A 15324-nucleotide genomic window follows, 5' to 3' on the forward strand; every position below is an offset into this window, starting at 1 on the left:
ATTTTTATGATAGATATTTTTGGACGGAAGGAGTAAGAAATTCTCAAATGATTGAGAATTAGCACAATAGTTGCTTAGATTCAAAACAAGTTTATATATCTTTACCTAATAATAAAGAGGCTATCGCTTCCGTCGGAAAACCCACCGTAGTGATTTTAAAAAAAGTCCTTGATATTTTCTAAAATTAACCAACAATCCAATTGATAAGTGAAGTTGAATCGGTATGTGGGGGAGAAAAAAAACACCAGACCTTCCACGACCTTACCTCCCATCTCCGGCGCCAGCTCGCCACCACCCCCTGCCACGGCGCCGTGCGCCACCGGCCCCAACTCCTCCAATGCTCACCTCCGTCCCCGTGCGCCACCGCCCCAGATCCGGCTACTGAAGATTGCTGAGAACAATGCGCTCGAGCAATCCGTGGTCCTCATTAACACCATGTGCAAAAATCCTAGCATCTCGACACTCCTCACCAAACATCATGCTCGCTGCCACTGTCAGCAGCCCCTCCTCTGCAGCTTTCTTCACCCAAAACTCCTCCATGGCATCCGATTCAGGATCCTCTTCTTCGTCGCCCTCGATTCCGCCTCCATCACCCACCTCATTCCAGTCTTCCCCAGCGACACTGTCTTGTTCAAACAGGTCCCCGAATTCACCATCCACCGCTGATGAACCCTCTGCTACATTATCATCTTCCTCATCATCTTCATCAGTGTGGCCGCCATCAACCGGAAAAACACCCTTCTTTCGAGCCCGTCTCATATTCTTGCCCTCCCGGACAAGCTCCTCCAGCCGGTCCCTCCCAACCAGCATGCCATCCTCCACCAGGAAGGCCGAATGCCGCACGCCCTTGATGCTCACGTAGAACAGCTCCGGGTGGCGCACCAGCAGCGCGCGCAGCCGGTTGGGCAGCTCGAAGTCCCTGCGGAAGTGCGTGAGGTGGTCCACCAGCGCCCGCTTCTCCATCGTCATCGCCAGCACCTCCCGCACCACCGCGCACGCCCGCCGATCCGCCGTCTCCGCGCTCGCGCCCTCCTCCAGCGGCTCGAATGGGGAGGCCTCGGGCAGGCTGTGGAACCGTAGGAGGTAGTCTCGGTGCGCGCGACGGAGGTTGAGCCCGCGGAGGAGCGGTAGGTGCGGGAACCTCCGCGGTCGGTCGACGAGGCGGTCGGGCCGAACGGCGGGGCGGAATAGCGGAGGGAGCGGTGAAGGGTGCGGCGGCGGCGGGTCGACCAGCTGGAGCGCGTGGCCGTGGGAGGTGTTTGCGAAGTTGAAGATGCCCGGGTGGCGGGGGCAGAGCGTGGCGCGGAAGTCCATGGCGAGGCCGAGGTCGGGGGTGATGTGCGCGAGCTTGGACACCAGGAGGTTGCGCCGCGGGGTCATGAGGAGGAGGCGGTGGACCTTGTCCGCGAGGCCGGCCGCGAGCTCGGCCCCGCGGAGGGCGGCGAGGTCGGCGGCGAGCGCGTGGGCGGCGGGGGTGAGCGCGACGGCGAGGGTGGAGAGGGAGGGCGAGAGGGGGTGGGAGATGGGGGCCTGGAAGAGGCGGAAGAGGGTCGGGTAGCGGAGCACGAAGGGGACGAGCGGGCGGCGGCGCGGGAGGCCGAGGAAGCGGCGGCACTGGAGGAGGATGCGGAGCGGGAGGAAGCCGCGCGGCTTGGAGAGGAGCAAGGTGAGGAGCTTGCGCGCGAAGCGGAGCCGGCTCGCGCGCGCCGCCTGCCGGTCTTGCGCCGGGCAGCGGACCAGCTTCGGCGGCGGCAGGGGCCTCGCCGGCGCCGGCGACGCCGCCTTCGCGCGGGCACAACGGACGACGTGCGTGAGGGGTTGGGAAGTGGTCGGCGCGGGCGCGGCGGTTGGATGGCGGAGACGGCGGGGGTGAAGTGGGGTGAGGGGCGGCGCGGGAAGGACGGAGAGGGACGAAGGCGCCATGGCGGAGTGGATGACTGGTAGGAGTAGATTTTTTTTTCTTGCCGCTGAGGATGACGCGGGGGATGTAAGGAAAAAATATCTGTCTATCGCTTTTTTTTTGTTAGAATGAATCCTCATCCCCTTTCATTAGATGAATATGGATATATATACAAGGAGAAGAGATGCAATGAAGAGGCATCTATTCGGGAGAGATGGCAGTTACAAGGGGAGATTACCCCATAATTAACACATGTTAATTAAACTCTAACACTCCCCCTAATCTATCCTTGTCCATCCAGAATCATCATCTTGATTAGAGGCTCCTCCAAAAATCCTGTGGGAAAAATATGAGGAGTATAGTGTTTGATATGTTGCCAAAACTCCTTCAAAACCCAGTGGGAAAAATAAGGAGAAAATGTCGCAACATATATGGTTATTGTCTCCTTTAACTCAATACGAGAAAACTCATAGAATCAAGAGAACAATAAATATGTCGTATATACTTTCCTAAAAACCCCGGTGGGGAAAACTGAAAGTATGATATATGATCTTGTGTTTGATATTACCTCGTTAAAAACCTTCATGAGAACCTATATAGTAAACTCATGGAGGGAAAAAGAGTATAATATGATGCATTGAACAGGAACAATTCAGGAAGATACTCCCCCTGATTCTTGCAAATTTCGAAGCCGGTCGTCACATACCAATTCCATTAACATGTTTCTGGAATGTAAAAGTTGGTAGAGATTCTGTGACCAAATCAGTCACATGATTTGATTTGCAAGAAATGCAATATAGCGATATTGCTTATTACGTAACCTGTTTGCATCCGGGCAACACAAGCAACATTATCTTTGAGATAATGGTTGGTGGATGTAGCCATGAGGTCTGTTTTTAAGACTCTTCATGAGAGAGCTACCATACCTAGTATGAACACTAAGCTTGTCTACGATCTGACATAGTGGGGATCTGATCGATGTATCCAATAATATCGGTGCTCACATTTCTGTGAAACTGAAAACCCAGGACAAGATGTTTGATGCCTTGGAGATATCGAAAGATATTCTTGAGTACCAACCAACTGTGTTTGGTGGATCCAATGGCATTATGGAACGTTGAGTCCCAATATCTCATTTCCATCATCTCTTGGTCTATGTCTAGAGAATGAACTACCATGAGAGCTATGGATGGATAATATTTGTCCATAATGAATTTCCCTGATATATTATGGATATAGACAACATAGTATACCAAATGTATGAATGAAGGTGCTCAAGTTGTAGTAACGAGCAGTATTTTGGTTTACCCAAATCCTTCATTTTAAACTCCGTCATTTAGATGATTACATGTGTCGTCATTGTAGACACACAAGCATGGGTAATCATCATTGTAGGAGTAATCCTTGTGTATAAGGAACTCACTACGTCGGTTGTACCATATGTACCGACAACAATAAGTGTATGGTGACTTACTGATTTTTACACAATGTATGTTGCATTTTGCATTTCGATTCAGAAGTGAGATTCCATCGGAATCAATCATATTTGTCTGAATCTAGTGATCCACATGGATATGTGATCACTACATCTATCAACTGCGGAGATAGATGATTTTGTACTGCCAATGATATAAGTTATCAGAAAGAGATTCCACCTCTAGAGAATAGTTGGGTATCTGCATGAACCCTTGTGCTACAATACTTGCTCTATGTTTCACCACCTTGTTGTTCTCAATTCTGTTTCCAGAAGAAAAACTGGTGTAGGTATTGCTTATGAATACCTTCCCATTATTGAGCAAGATTATTTCTACCTAGATTACAACCTTTGCTTGAGTTCAGTCCGAGTGTTGTTCACACTATGCCATGGCCATGGTCTTTGGATCTGAATCATTTGAAAGGATTTTGCAATCTAGTTGAGAAATACGTGTCGACACTTGCAGACTTACGGTTATATGTTTCTCCAGAATCTATATATCAATATATCGTTGATGGAAATATCGTTACCCATGGTGACTACTCGCGATTTCCCAATGCGATTGAGTCAGGTATTCCGATGTCCCGGTCATTGTGTGCACTATGACCTGGGTTTGTGGAGGTTTCCCATCCACTGGGTATATACTACCCATTAGGTGTCTGTCAACGTGAAGTTGACTTGCATTTACTGATTCACATGCCTTAAGATATCCTTGCTTGCGAGAAGCTGAATCCTGATAATACCATCATCGTACTTCTCCCCCTGTTGCTTTGAACGGGGAGTTGAGTGGTTTTAGTTGGTACCTCCACTCTTTCCAATGTATTTTTGCAGGATTATAGGATTGCGTGACACCTTTATAGTCAGTAAATGAATCTGGCAGGTTATTTGCAATGTGTTGTAAACCTTCTGAACGCATGGTTCAGTTCTTTGAATACGTGGATTTGAGGCAGAAATGTGTTGAACATTCCACTAATTTCCTGGCATTCTTTATGGTACTTGAATTCTCCCCCTAATGCCTGGAAATATTCCTCATTGAATCAACATACTGACGTTGAATAACTCCCCATGTGAGGGGCTTGAGGTATTGACGGAAATACAATTATTCCTCACATAGATCCCAACTATATGTTGAGGGGCCAATGATGTATGCCGGATGGTGATAGCGGTATGCAACCGAATTACCGCAGATGGGAAATACTTGGTAGATTTCCACATATTAAAGATACAAGGGAATAATATTATGCAGTTCTGTCATGAGCGTGTAAAACTGCATGACTCCAACTTAAAGTTGGTAAGTTACAATTCCAAAGTAAAGACAATGCAATGAGCTTAATTCTTTGGATAAAGGATTCTACCAAACCATTTTGAGTCTAGCCATTAGGATAAATTGCTAAAATTCAATCCAATGGCCATAGAAAAGGCACTCAAGGTGAATTTTGCAATGTTATCCATTCGATTTGCTTGAAATCGATGTCAGGATAATGAGCCAATGGTTTCATGTGGATAAATCACACTTGAGACAATTGTATAGATATTGCTTTTAGAACCATGGAATACCTGAATGGTCTAGTCAATGGATGGGAAGAGCCACTTACCTCGACTTGATGCATTCAAGGAGTCTGAGTGGTTCAGCATAGACTTCAAGGTGCGCGAGCCTTAAAATTAGCTTCCCTATGTGACATGTAGTGCACACAAAATCCAAATACTGTTAGAATTTAGCATCATAATAATTATAAACTACTGGAATTGTTGATAGTTTCTGTTTCAACCAAATGTCTCGATGGCCAAGACGAGTATGCCAAGTTTGTCATGTACAAGACACTTTGGAAAACTATCTCGTACGCAACACGTGCTACGGGTTTGTAGTATGTGTAGTACAATCTAAATGATACATAGAGAATGTGCTTGCCATATTCGTTGCATATGGTAAAGAGAAGTCATTTCTCTTTGTTGTCATCATAAGTTTCGCTATGGAAACTATTTTGACGGAGACCTCTATAGTTTAGTAGGGTACGAGTTAAACCAGGAGCAATAAAGCATCCTGACATTACTCAAGTATCCAGAGGGATAGTAAATATGACTCGAGTTGAGCCAACAAATACCTCATCGCGTCTAGCGATTTTGAAATATCTCCTTTCTCTCAACGAGAGTGGAAAACATTGGACTTCCCTGAGTATAGAGTTTGTAGTGCATATGTCCACAAGGCACATATTATCTTTCTTTGGATTAACTCCCGTAAAAATCTATATATAGACATGAAGATTCTCAATATGAAAATCACAGTCAGATATATATAATACATATAAATGTATTTGTACCAAAGTGCTGATACAATATATTGTGATATACAATATATGATGACAACAATACTTATGTTGTTGATACAACATCATAAATGGACATAAATAAATATTGAGCACTCAAGAGATTGAGAGACTACTCATAGTCTCCAAACATGTCAGTTGAGGCATAATCAACCACACGTTCTCCATGCCCATAGGGTCCCGTCATCATTAGTGATGTCAGGTTGAAGGTTGAAGTGAGCTTCAAGCCTTTTCCCTTGAGTTCATTGTATCCCAGGAACTGCTAATACATAATACCCAGATGCTAAGATCTGAATCTAATGCCTTATGATGACACCATTTTTCTGTTAGCGGTGTGATCCTTACCAGAGGCCTGGATTGCACACTTTATCCTACGAGAGACAAGAGCGATCATGCTGTCTATGGCCAGATAGGGCAATGGTGGCCATTGAGGGCGAGTGCCTCAAATTCTATAGCCATATTTTACCGCTATGGGTAAACCAGAGATAATCAATTTACGGTTAGTAAATTAAAGACCATCATGGTTGACGTTGTAATAAACTTAACAAAATCAATGGGTATTCCAAGAAATCATCTTGAAACCATTAGTGTGAATCTCAAATTGCTAAATATGACACCTTGAAGATAATCTCCAAAATGGAGTAGCTCTCGCAACAGTGAGAGTATAATCTGATGAAATCAGTAGATACTTACTCGTAATGCCTTATGTCATCAATTAGTAAAATGTGTGGGAGAGCACTTTGTAAAGCAAACATAATATCGAAACGATAAAATGTAGGCTTTATCAGTAGTGGTGATAATCTGCAAAACAGTAGATCTACACACTACCTTATGGTCCCAAAAACATCAATTTGAAAAACAACACTTGGGATTTTGCACATCAATTCTTGCTTGTATCAAGCCAAAGGCTCAATGAAGATGAATTGATTCTATTTGCAAGAAATTGAAAATCTCAATTGCAAAAAGACGTATTAAACATGAAATTAGATACATCATAGAAATATTCCGGAATATCTCGTATTCAACAATATTCCGGAATATCTCGTATTCAACGAAATAATAGTACTGCATAGGTACTCATATTATCTTTGCAAGAGATTAGAATTTCAATTGTAAATGGACGTAATTAATCTCAACACGTGATAAACGTGAAAATATATCACACCAACTTAAGATCTGAAATACATTGGTACTTAACAGAAAAAATGGTTCTGTAATATATGTACCAGATTTAACGGTATATAACAGGAATAAAATCACTGCTAGAATTAACTGCAAAACAAGTTTTGGCCTATTCAATAATAGGTAAAACCACAAGGGTTAGAGTGCAAAACTTGCAAAGAGATAAGATTTTCTATCTCTTTCTCACGAGCAGTTCGTGTGGGGATTTCTCCCGTACTGCACCGCCGCGCATTGGCTTGGCTTGCCGGCCTGGGCTGGAAGGCCGTTGCGCGGGGGATCCGGCGGCTATCGCGGATGGGCGGCCACAGGCATGGCGCCGCTGGTGGTCGGCAGGGAGAGGTCGGAAGGCCACGGTCGTCGCGCCGCCGAACGGCGGCCGAGCGAGGTCGGGCGAGCGCAGTCGCGGGCAGGCGCGGGCGGGCTCGGGGCCGCGGGCACGACCACGGCCTTGTGCAGGGCGTGGCGCGGGTGGCATGTGCGCCTCGCGTTGGGAGTCGACGAAGACGACGCCGTAGGCGGACGATACGGGAAGGAGACCGAGGCCGCGTTGGGAAGCCGTCGAGGCTGGGGCCGTGCGCCGCCGTTGCAATGGGACGAGCCTCGTGGCGCAGCGCAAGCGGCCTGGCGGACGGGCGCTGGGCACGGGCAGGCGCGGCGCGGTGGACGCGATCTGCAGCGCCGTGGCCAGATCCTGGCGCTGCCGACCACAGCATCGGCGGGCAAGTGCGAGCGCCGCCATGGCCAGACGCGGGCACGAGCGGGCGGGTCCGGCCACGGCTTGACGGTGTCATCCCCGTGCTCGGCGCTGATGATGCCGGGGGGCAGGAATGGTTGCCACGCCCTGGTCGAAAGAAGTCACGCCGGCAGGAGCGACGTCAATGCAAGGGGCGTCAACCGTGCCAAAGAGCATCGCGGCCTTGTTGTCGTCGTCTCCTATGTGCTACCGGTTAGAGCGTGCTGATAACGTGTTAGAATGAATCCTCGTCCCTTTTCATTAGATGAATATGGATATATATACAAGGAGAAGAGATGCAATGAAGAGGCATCGATTCGGAAGAGATGGCAGTTACGAGGGGAGATTACCCCATAATTAACACATGTTAATTAAACTCTAACACTTTTTAACCCGTTGCAACGCCTTTTAATAGTCCAGCTAAACTCAGGATAACTTTGGCCACATCGGCAACAATCCGCGCAGCCCAATAAATTGCCGCCGCAACTTCACCACCAAGCCGCACCAAACCATCGACGTCATGACCGTCTCACCTTGCATCAACATCCGTCCCCGTACATACCCTCGCTAGCCAAGCTCGGAGCCACGGTAGCGCCGAGGGAAAGGGAACTCCGTGCCCCGTCCCCGTTCGAGTCTGCCGCCTCTCCCTCTGGTGAGCCCCTCCCGGTGGTTCCGATTTCTGAACTTCTGATGCGCTGTAGTGTTAACCCCAGAGATTTATTCATGAACCCTACCTTCTCGGCTGACGAGCAATAAGGCCAGCCCCTTTCTGTATCGGATCTCTATAAGATCGTGCAGCTAAGTTGTTCCATTGTGATCTTTACTGTGCATTGTTACAGGTTCGAACCTGTATACGCAGGCAGAAGCTGCAAAACCCGCTTCTCTCACATTTATCTATTGTGATCCTTGATTATTCTATATGCCATTGTAATTATTTGATCAAGATATGTTAGTACTGCACTTGAAGATTAATTTTCTGTGCTTGATCACCCTGCACAATGAATATGATGGCTCACGAAGTGGAGATTGAATTTCAGTTTCGGAGGAAGATATCACAGGAAGGATCAGAGCCATGGGCAATTCCTGCGTTTCTGATTCAGGATGTATGTGCACATTTGTTCGTGTAATTTATAGTAATCTTTCAAATCCAGATTGTTACTCCCTCCGTCCCAAAATAAGCGTCGCAAGCTTAGTACAGGTTTATACTAAGGCTAATATAAAGTTGAGACACTTATTTTGGGACGGAGGGAGTAGTTTATAACTCGTCCCGTCTCGAACCAAACCTTCAATAACTCATCTCATCTCGTACCCTAAATTCCTGATTGTTTGGCAACTTACATTTAACAAGACCTGAACTTGTTCATAGCACATACTCTTTTTCTTCTCTCTGTTCTGCACTGTTGAGAAGATGCTCTTGTGCAAATTTCAGCTCCTCCACTGCTGGGACAGGCCCACGATCCCACCTTCGTATGGAAGATTCATAACTTTAACCAACTTAGGAGAAGGGGTGTTATGTCGGTTTGCTCTGCCCCTTTTTACTGCACCGGGTTTACCTGGTACGCATCATTGTCTTCTATGTACTCCCTCCCTTCCTAAATACTTCATCCGTCCCAAAATTCTTGTCTTAGATTTATTTAAAAATAAATGTATCTAAATACTAAAACTTGACTAGATACATTCATATGTAAACAAATTTAAGACAAGAATTTTAGGACGGAAGGAGTATAAGTCTTTTTAGAGATTTTACTACGAACTACATACGGATGTATATAGACACGCTTTAAAGTGTTGATTCATTCATTTTGCTCCATATGTAGTCCCTAGTGAAATCCCTAAAAAGTCTTATATTTAGGAGCGGAGGGAGTAAATATCATGCATACGGAGTCAACATCACACGTCAACGTCATGTAGGAAGTGGCTTAGTCAAAATAACATTTGAGTGAATTCTACTAGTAATTAGCAATCAAAATCCCATAAACAAACAATCAAATTCTGAAGCTTGATAGGGTGCAATAACTGAAGAAATTATGTTTCGTCTTTGCTAGAGCTATGGCTTCTTTAGGCCGACTTATTTCTGTTTTCCTTATTATCTCATTCATCTCTAGGTTCCTGGGGGTGGCCCCACGTATCAAGAAAGCTGGTTCTTTTCGTTCGTATGTGTCCCTCTCTCTTGGGACGCGCAGAGACTCCGTCAACATGGAGCCGGGGTACAAGTTGGTTGCAGTGTTTGAATTGTCAATATACAATCATTCAAATGGGATGTATCATGGATACAGAGGTACTGTCAATACATTCTGTGCTTGAACTACAAGTCTGTAAGTTTTGATCCACGTAGAATCCTAATTCCACCCTTCAAATTTAACATCTATAGATTTTAAAATATGATCAAATACAATTTTACATTAACCAGTTGTTTTGTACCGACTTCAAATACAATTATTTTTCTTCCTCTAATCTTCTAACCTTCACGTATATGCAGCTAGCTCCAGCTTCGATGTCATGCACCCAAATTCGGAGTTCGAATGCTTGATTCCTCTTAGCAAACTACTGAAATCATCTGATTTTATGGATGCTGATTGCTGTGTCTTTGGTGTGAAGATATTACAAATTGATGTCTTTTCCCCCGAAAGGAAAGCTATTACGAAGGATACCACAGTTCAGAACCTCTTCATCCAGAAGAATAGATTCATCAAACAGACCTACACCACGATAATAAAGGACTTTCCTCAATTGAATTCAAAGGATCGCATCTGTTCGCCCACATTTGAATTGGGAGGACATAAGTGGTACTGACCTGTTTCATTATCCTTTGACCTAGCATATACCAAATGAGAGTACTAATTTCATACTACCCAAAAGCATTTAGGTTACATTTTATTTTGCCAAGGGGGTTTATCTTTAGAGATAAGTGCATATTACAATCTCGAACTACCACCGAAGTCTAGAACACAACCCTGAACTACGAAAGTGTCTAATTTACAACCCTAAACTTCTGGAAACGGAGAAAACACAACCCTGGGCTGGTTTTTGACTAACTTTGACCGGTTTTGACCAGTCAACAGCCTAGTCAGCACTCAGCACCAAGTCGTACGCCACGTGTCACCATTTCCTGAATCTGAATTTTTCTTCTATTCTTTTATCCAGTGGGCCAAACTTTTTGAAACTTTCACAGGTTAAATGTAAGGGTTGTGTGTATTTTATAGAATATTTTCTGAAAACTTTTTTTTGCCAAAATTTGAACCAAAAAGGCTCTGAATTGGAATTTTGGCTCTAGTTCTTTTTATACTTGGCAAAACTTGTTGAAACTTTCTCAGGTTGAATATAGTAGTTGTGTGGATTTTTGAGATTTGTTTCAGTTTTTTCTGGGAACTTTTATTTTTGGCCGACCCAAAAATGCCTTTGAATTCGATTTTTTCGCTCTAACTTTTCTTTCTACATGGCGAAACATGTTGAAATTTTCCGAAGTTGAATGTAAGGATTGACTGGATTTTTGAGAATTGTTTCAAAAAATTCTGGGCATTTTCATTTTTTGGTCGAATGTTTATGTAGCATTTGGCTAGCATTAGGCACTTCATATGTTGTAAAGAAGAAAATATGTGAAAATGACACATAACTTAAGAACTTAAGCGTCACACCTTACAATATTCTCACACAAACCAGAGGACGCGATGGCTGGGTTTCCTGAAGATGGGTTCAGAAGAGAGAGATTTGGGGGATAAGGTTAAACAGAGATGGTGACATGCCGCTGATTAGGTTGTTGACTGGTCAAAGCCAGTCAAAATGAGTCAAAAACCAGCCCAGGATTGTCTTTTATCCGGTTTTGGAAGTTCAGGGTTGTAAATTAGACAGTTTCGTAGTTTACGGTTGTGTTCTAGACTTCGGTGATAGTTCGAGGTTGTAATATGGACTTATCTCTTATCTTTATGGACTGGGAGATGTTTGTGCGACAGTCTTTCGTGCAATTATGATTTTATAATTACTTCAACTGCATTTTTTTTGCTGACCTCTAAGCATGGAAAGGGTTGGATAACTCTACTCCCGTTTTACCTATGAGTGTTAACTTATCAAAGCATCAAAATATAACTTCACTGTCACTTAAAATGTTTGCCAGCAGCATATATTTACCTATAGCTTTATATGTTCTTCCGATTTCTTTCAGTTGAAATTTCTTAGAACTGGTGTATTGCATACTATCCCCAGGTACCTCGGCATATATCCACGTGGTGAACAGTGCAGCACTGGTTGGCTCTCCGTGTACTTGTACCGGGACGCCGTGGACGACGATCACCCCTGCAAATCTGGACCGGCGGTTGAACTGGCTCTGTCCGTCGTAGACCAAAAGTTCGGGGTGGACCACATCCGCAGAAGCCTAGGTTCATTCAACTGTCTTGCCTGGCTATCCCTTTGTTTGTTCTGAGTTGATCTTTATATATATCTATCAATCTTGCCGTGGTTGCAGGACTGGTGGTGTTTCCGTCTGATCATCTACATCGATGGGGTTTTTCCAAATTCTGTCTGCTTAGCATCATCATGGACCGGTCCAGAGGCTACCTCATGGAATCGAGCTGCGCTATCGAGGTGGGGATCACCGTCGTTGGATTGTCGAATTAGTGTAGTGATGGCCAGCTTGGGTGTTGATTTGTTAGTTAGTTAGCAGCTCGTGGCCTGATGATGAACATACAATGCCCTTTGCGTCCTTCATCCTACTGGCTGGTATCTAAGAACTTGTGACGATCGTATGATAAGACAAAGTGAACACCGTGGGTAATGATAGATATAGTGGGGGTAATTTGGAAATAATAGTTCAGTATGCCTGGATGCTAGCTGCAACAGTCGGCTTGCACTTGCCAGATTCATAGTTTCTGTAAAACTCTGCTTCCAGGGGTGGCCGGGCTATGCCGCTGCTGGAGAGCCTGGTGGTTAGTGCGGCTGAGCGTGCCGCCTATCTCAAATGGATAGACGGACGGTGTCTACGTTGTTCAGCCGCAAGCTACAAGGATTTTCATCTTGCCAGTTAATGTCGTGGCCCTCCGCCGAAGCTTTCCTCGTCGGTGTCTCCCTTCGGTCCTCATCTCTCAGTGTTGGGGTTCGTCGTGACATGCCGGCCAGCGATGCTGCTAGGCAGCATTCGTACGCTAAGGCTCTTTTGGCGCCATTCCTTGGAAATCGCTCGGCTCGTCGTGTGGACTACTATATCTTTCCCCACGTTCCTGTCGAGATGGATCTCCTTGCTGCTATGTTGTCGGCTAGGCCGGTGGGCATCGATCCGTGGCATAATGATCCTATGCTCGATGAAGCAATGCCACCTTCTACTCAGGTTTTGCCTGTCATCATCGGTCCTGTGGACTGTCCTGCTTGGGATGATGATATGTGGTTGACCCATGGTGCCTTATCAGTAGGGAATGAGGAATATGTAGATCCTATGTGCTCGGAGGCTAGCTTTGGTCGCCAAGCCCTGGCGGCTCCATGATGCACTCCATTGTAGGTCCGATGCCGAGTTTAGAGGAGCCGCTCGGTTTCAACACACCCAACGTTCTGGTTGAGCCTATGGTCGAGGTGTTCGATGTTGTTGCGAAGGTGGCACAAACTAAAGCAACATTATTATCTATGAAGGATTTTCTCAGCAAGGTTACTTGTCCGCTCCCACAATCTTTGCTTGGGACCCCAGTGTCTTCTCATGGGGAGAAGAATGACGGGCAGCAGAGTGGGCGTCTAGATAAGAAGAACAAGGTGTGCAACGCATCCCGACATCCAAGCACGCAAAGCATAGGATGTTGGAGGCTTTTGGTGAGCTGCCGGAGGTGAGCAATCCGGAGCAAAAGATGCAAGCATACCTGGACATGTAAAAAAACCGCTTTCACCGCAAGTGATCGAGGCGTTGAGTTCTTTGACGAGGATCGCGTGGAAGTCAAAGTTGGACCTCTCAGGATGGTTCCCACAAGATAATGTTAGCACATGATTCTTTGAGGCCGAGACGGAAGAGTTATTTGATACAGACGGTATCCCTTCGACGACTGACGGTTGGTTGCACTTGAGCCACGGCAAACTTCTTTAGGCTTGAACACTCTGGTGTCTCGCTCCGAAGATGTCTTTTTTATTAGGAAAGGCCTTCATGACTAGCTTTATTGATTGTTAAGTACTATTACATCGTTCACAAGCATTGAGTATAGCCAAATGGGGGATCATCAGCCCAAGTACAAGAAAAACTATTTGAAAAACTATATTTAGCTATCTCATGAGCCACACTATTATATATGCCTTGTCCCTATCCCAAGTTCTAGTGCTTCCTTTTCCCATTTTTTTAGGTTTTCATTCGGTATTTCCTAATTATGATTAGCCGAGAATGTTAGGTTTTCGGGTCTGATTTTTTTTTATAAGTTGAATCAACTTTTTTTTAATGAAATGCAGGAACCATTGCCCCATTCTACGTTCTTAAAAGAAAAACTCCGCTTCTGGTGTGCGCAACTGCCAATTTGAGATTATCATGAACTCGACAGACACGCCAGATGCAAAATTCATCTCCAATAATATCAATGCCAGCGCAAAGGTCATCCAGTAAACTCAGGAAAGCATAGACGATCACAAGTAAAGTCAACGTTCTGATTCCATCACCGTCATGACAGCAAGCTGATCCACAGCCCGATCACAGCGAGGCCGGAAATCCTCGCCAGGCGCCGTCCGCATGCGCCGGAGCTTGGAGGCGGCGGCATGGAAGTGGGTAAGGCCGGTGGGGGAGGCGGTGACGGTGGCGGAGGAGGCGGCGCGCTCACGGCGACGGAGAACTTCATGCCGCCGAGGCAGTGGCCGGTGATGTTGCAGATGAAGTAGTAGTCCCCCGTCGCGGCGAGGTCGACGACGTCGCGGCCCGACGCCCACTTGCGCACCGTCTGCCCCGCCGTCGGCTCGCACGTCTGGAACGCGTCCCGCGTCACCCGGAGCACGTCGTGCTGCCGCGGCACGTAGTTGAACGCTGCATCGATCGACCGCCGGCGATCGCGCGCGGCAACCATGGATGAGACGACGAAGAGATACATCCTGTGCTGGGGACTAACGACGATAATGGTTCGTACCGAGAGTGTCGCCGGTGGTGAAGTTGTACTTCTGCGACCAGGTCAGGTAGTTGGGGCCGTTGGTCCACCCGTTGGAGTCGCCGACGGTGTACTCCGTGGCGCCGGCGTGGCGTGGGCCTGCCACCGCCGCCGCAAGGAGAAGCAGTAGGATGCCGGTGGAGGCCATGGTGATTGGTGGGGGGAGACGAGTAGAGCTCCTCCGAGGGGAGGACGTACGACTTCTGACTTTTTCAGTAGAAGATGTGTTTTTGCACAAGTTAGGTGGCGTTCTTCCATTTCATCACGCGCCTCTGTCTATGTTTCCCGGGGTTGTTGCAAGTTGCCATGCCCGTTATCACTCACGGGCTAACACGTGTGGCATAATTAAACTTATTTTTGTACTCACAGAGGAGAAAACAGTATTAGAGTATCATCTTGCGTACGCAAAATATGGCCACTTTGAATTCAAAAGTTTTGCATCAAAATCATAGGATTTGAACATACAGAACATTTTCTATTCAGGTTCTATTAGAAGTCATCCGATCATGCCGATGAATAATCATGTTCACAAAATGTAAGGCCCGCTAGATTTTTCATGTCTTCCATGTACAACTTTGAATATGATTTTCATTTGTATTGTGTTTAAAAATTAGGGATTGCCT

At 46.0% G+C, this 15324-nt stretch overlaps 2 protein-coding genes and 2 pseudogenes across 2 annotated transcripts; 2 read left to right on the forward strand and 2 right to left on the reverse strand.

The window, feature by feature from the left end:
- Window positions 1-466: 466 nt before the first annotated feature.
- Window positions 467-2040, reverse strand: LOC123397055 (annotated as a pseudogene).
- A 5038-nt stretch (window positions 2041-7078) lies between these two features.
- On the forward strand, window positions 7079-7938 carry LOC123397645 (annotated as a pseudogene).
- A 589-nt stretch (window positions 7939-8527) lies between these two features.
- On the forward strand, window positions 8528-12392 carry LOC123399016. Its single transcript, XM_045093451.1, has 6 exons — window positions 8528-8716; window positions 9043-9169; window positions 9719-9891; window positions 10093-10399; window positions 11814-11986; window positions 12073-12392. The coding sequence occupies exons 1-6, from the start codon at window positions 8686-8688 to the stop codon at window positions 12222-12224; spliced, it is 963 nt and encodes a 320-aa protein (XP_044949386.1). The 5' UTR covers window positions 8528-8685; the 3' UTR covers window positions 12225-12392.
- A 1644-nt stretch (window positions 12393-14036) lies between these two features.
- On the reverse strand, window positions 14037-14983 carry LOC123398691 (basic blue protein-like). Its single transcript, XM_045093142.1, has 2 exons — window positions 14684-14983; window positions 14037-14583 (listed from the first exon to the last, which is right to left on the reverse strand). Exons 1-2 carry the CDS (start codon window positions 14847-14849, stop codon window positions 14228-14230), a joined length of 522 nt encoding a protein of 173 aa, XP_044949077.1. The 5' UTR covers window positions 14850-14983; the 3' UTR covers window positions 14037-14227.
- Between the last annotated feature and the right edge of the window lie 341 nt (window positions 14984-15324).

Source organism: Hordeum vulgare, chromosome 5H (genome assembly GCF_904849725.1).
Source record: "Hordeum vulgare subsp. vulgare chromosome 5H, MorexV3_pseudomolecules_assembly, whole genome shotgun sequence".
In the NCBI taxonomy this organism is placed as follows: Eukaryota; Viridiplantae; Streptophyta; class Magnoliopsida; order Poales; family Poaceae; genus Hordeum; species Hordeum vulgare.

Coding starts and splice junctions, on each gene's coding strand:
- LOC123398691 (XM_045093142.1), bottom strand. CDS start 14,849: ATGGCCTCCACCGGCATCCTACTGCTTCTCCTTGCGGCGGCGGTGGCA. Junction 14,584..14,683: donor CACCACCGGCGACACTCTCG/GTACGAACCATT, acceptor CGATCGATGCAG/CGTTCAACTACGTGCCGCGG.
- LOC123399016 (XM_045093451.1), top strand. CDS start 8,686: ATGGGCAATTCCTGCGTTTCTGATTCAGGAT. Junction 10,400..11,813: donor GAATTGGGAGGACATAAGTG/GTACTGACCTGT, acceptor TACTATCCCCAG/GTACCTCGGCATATATCCAC. Junction 11,987..12,072: donor CCACATCCGCAGAAGCCTAG/GTTCATTCAACT, acceptor CCGTGGTTGCAG/GACTGGTGGTGTTTCCGTCT.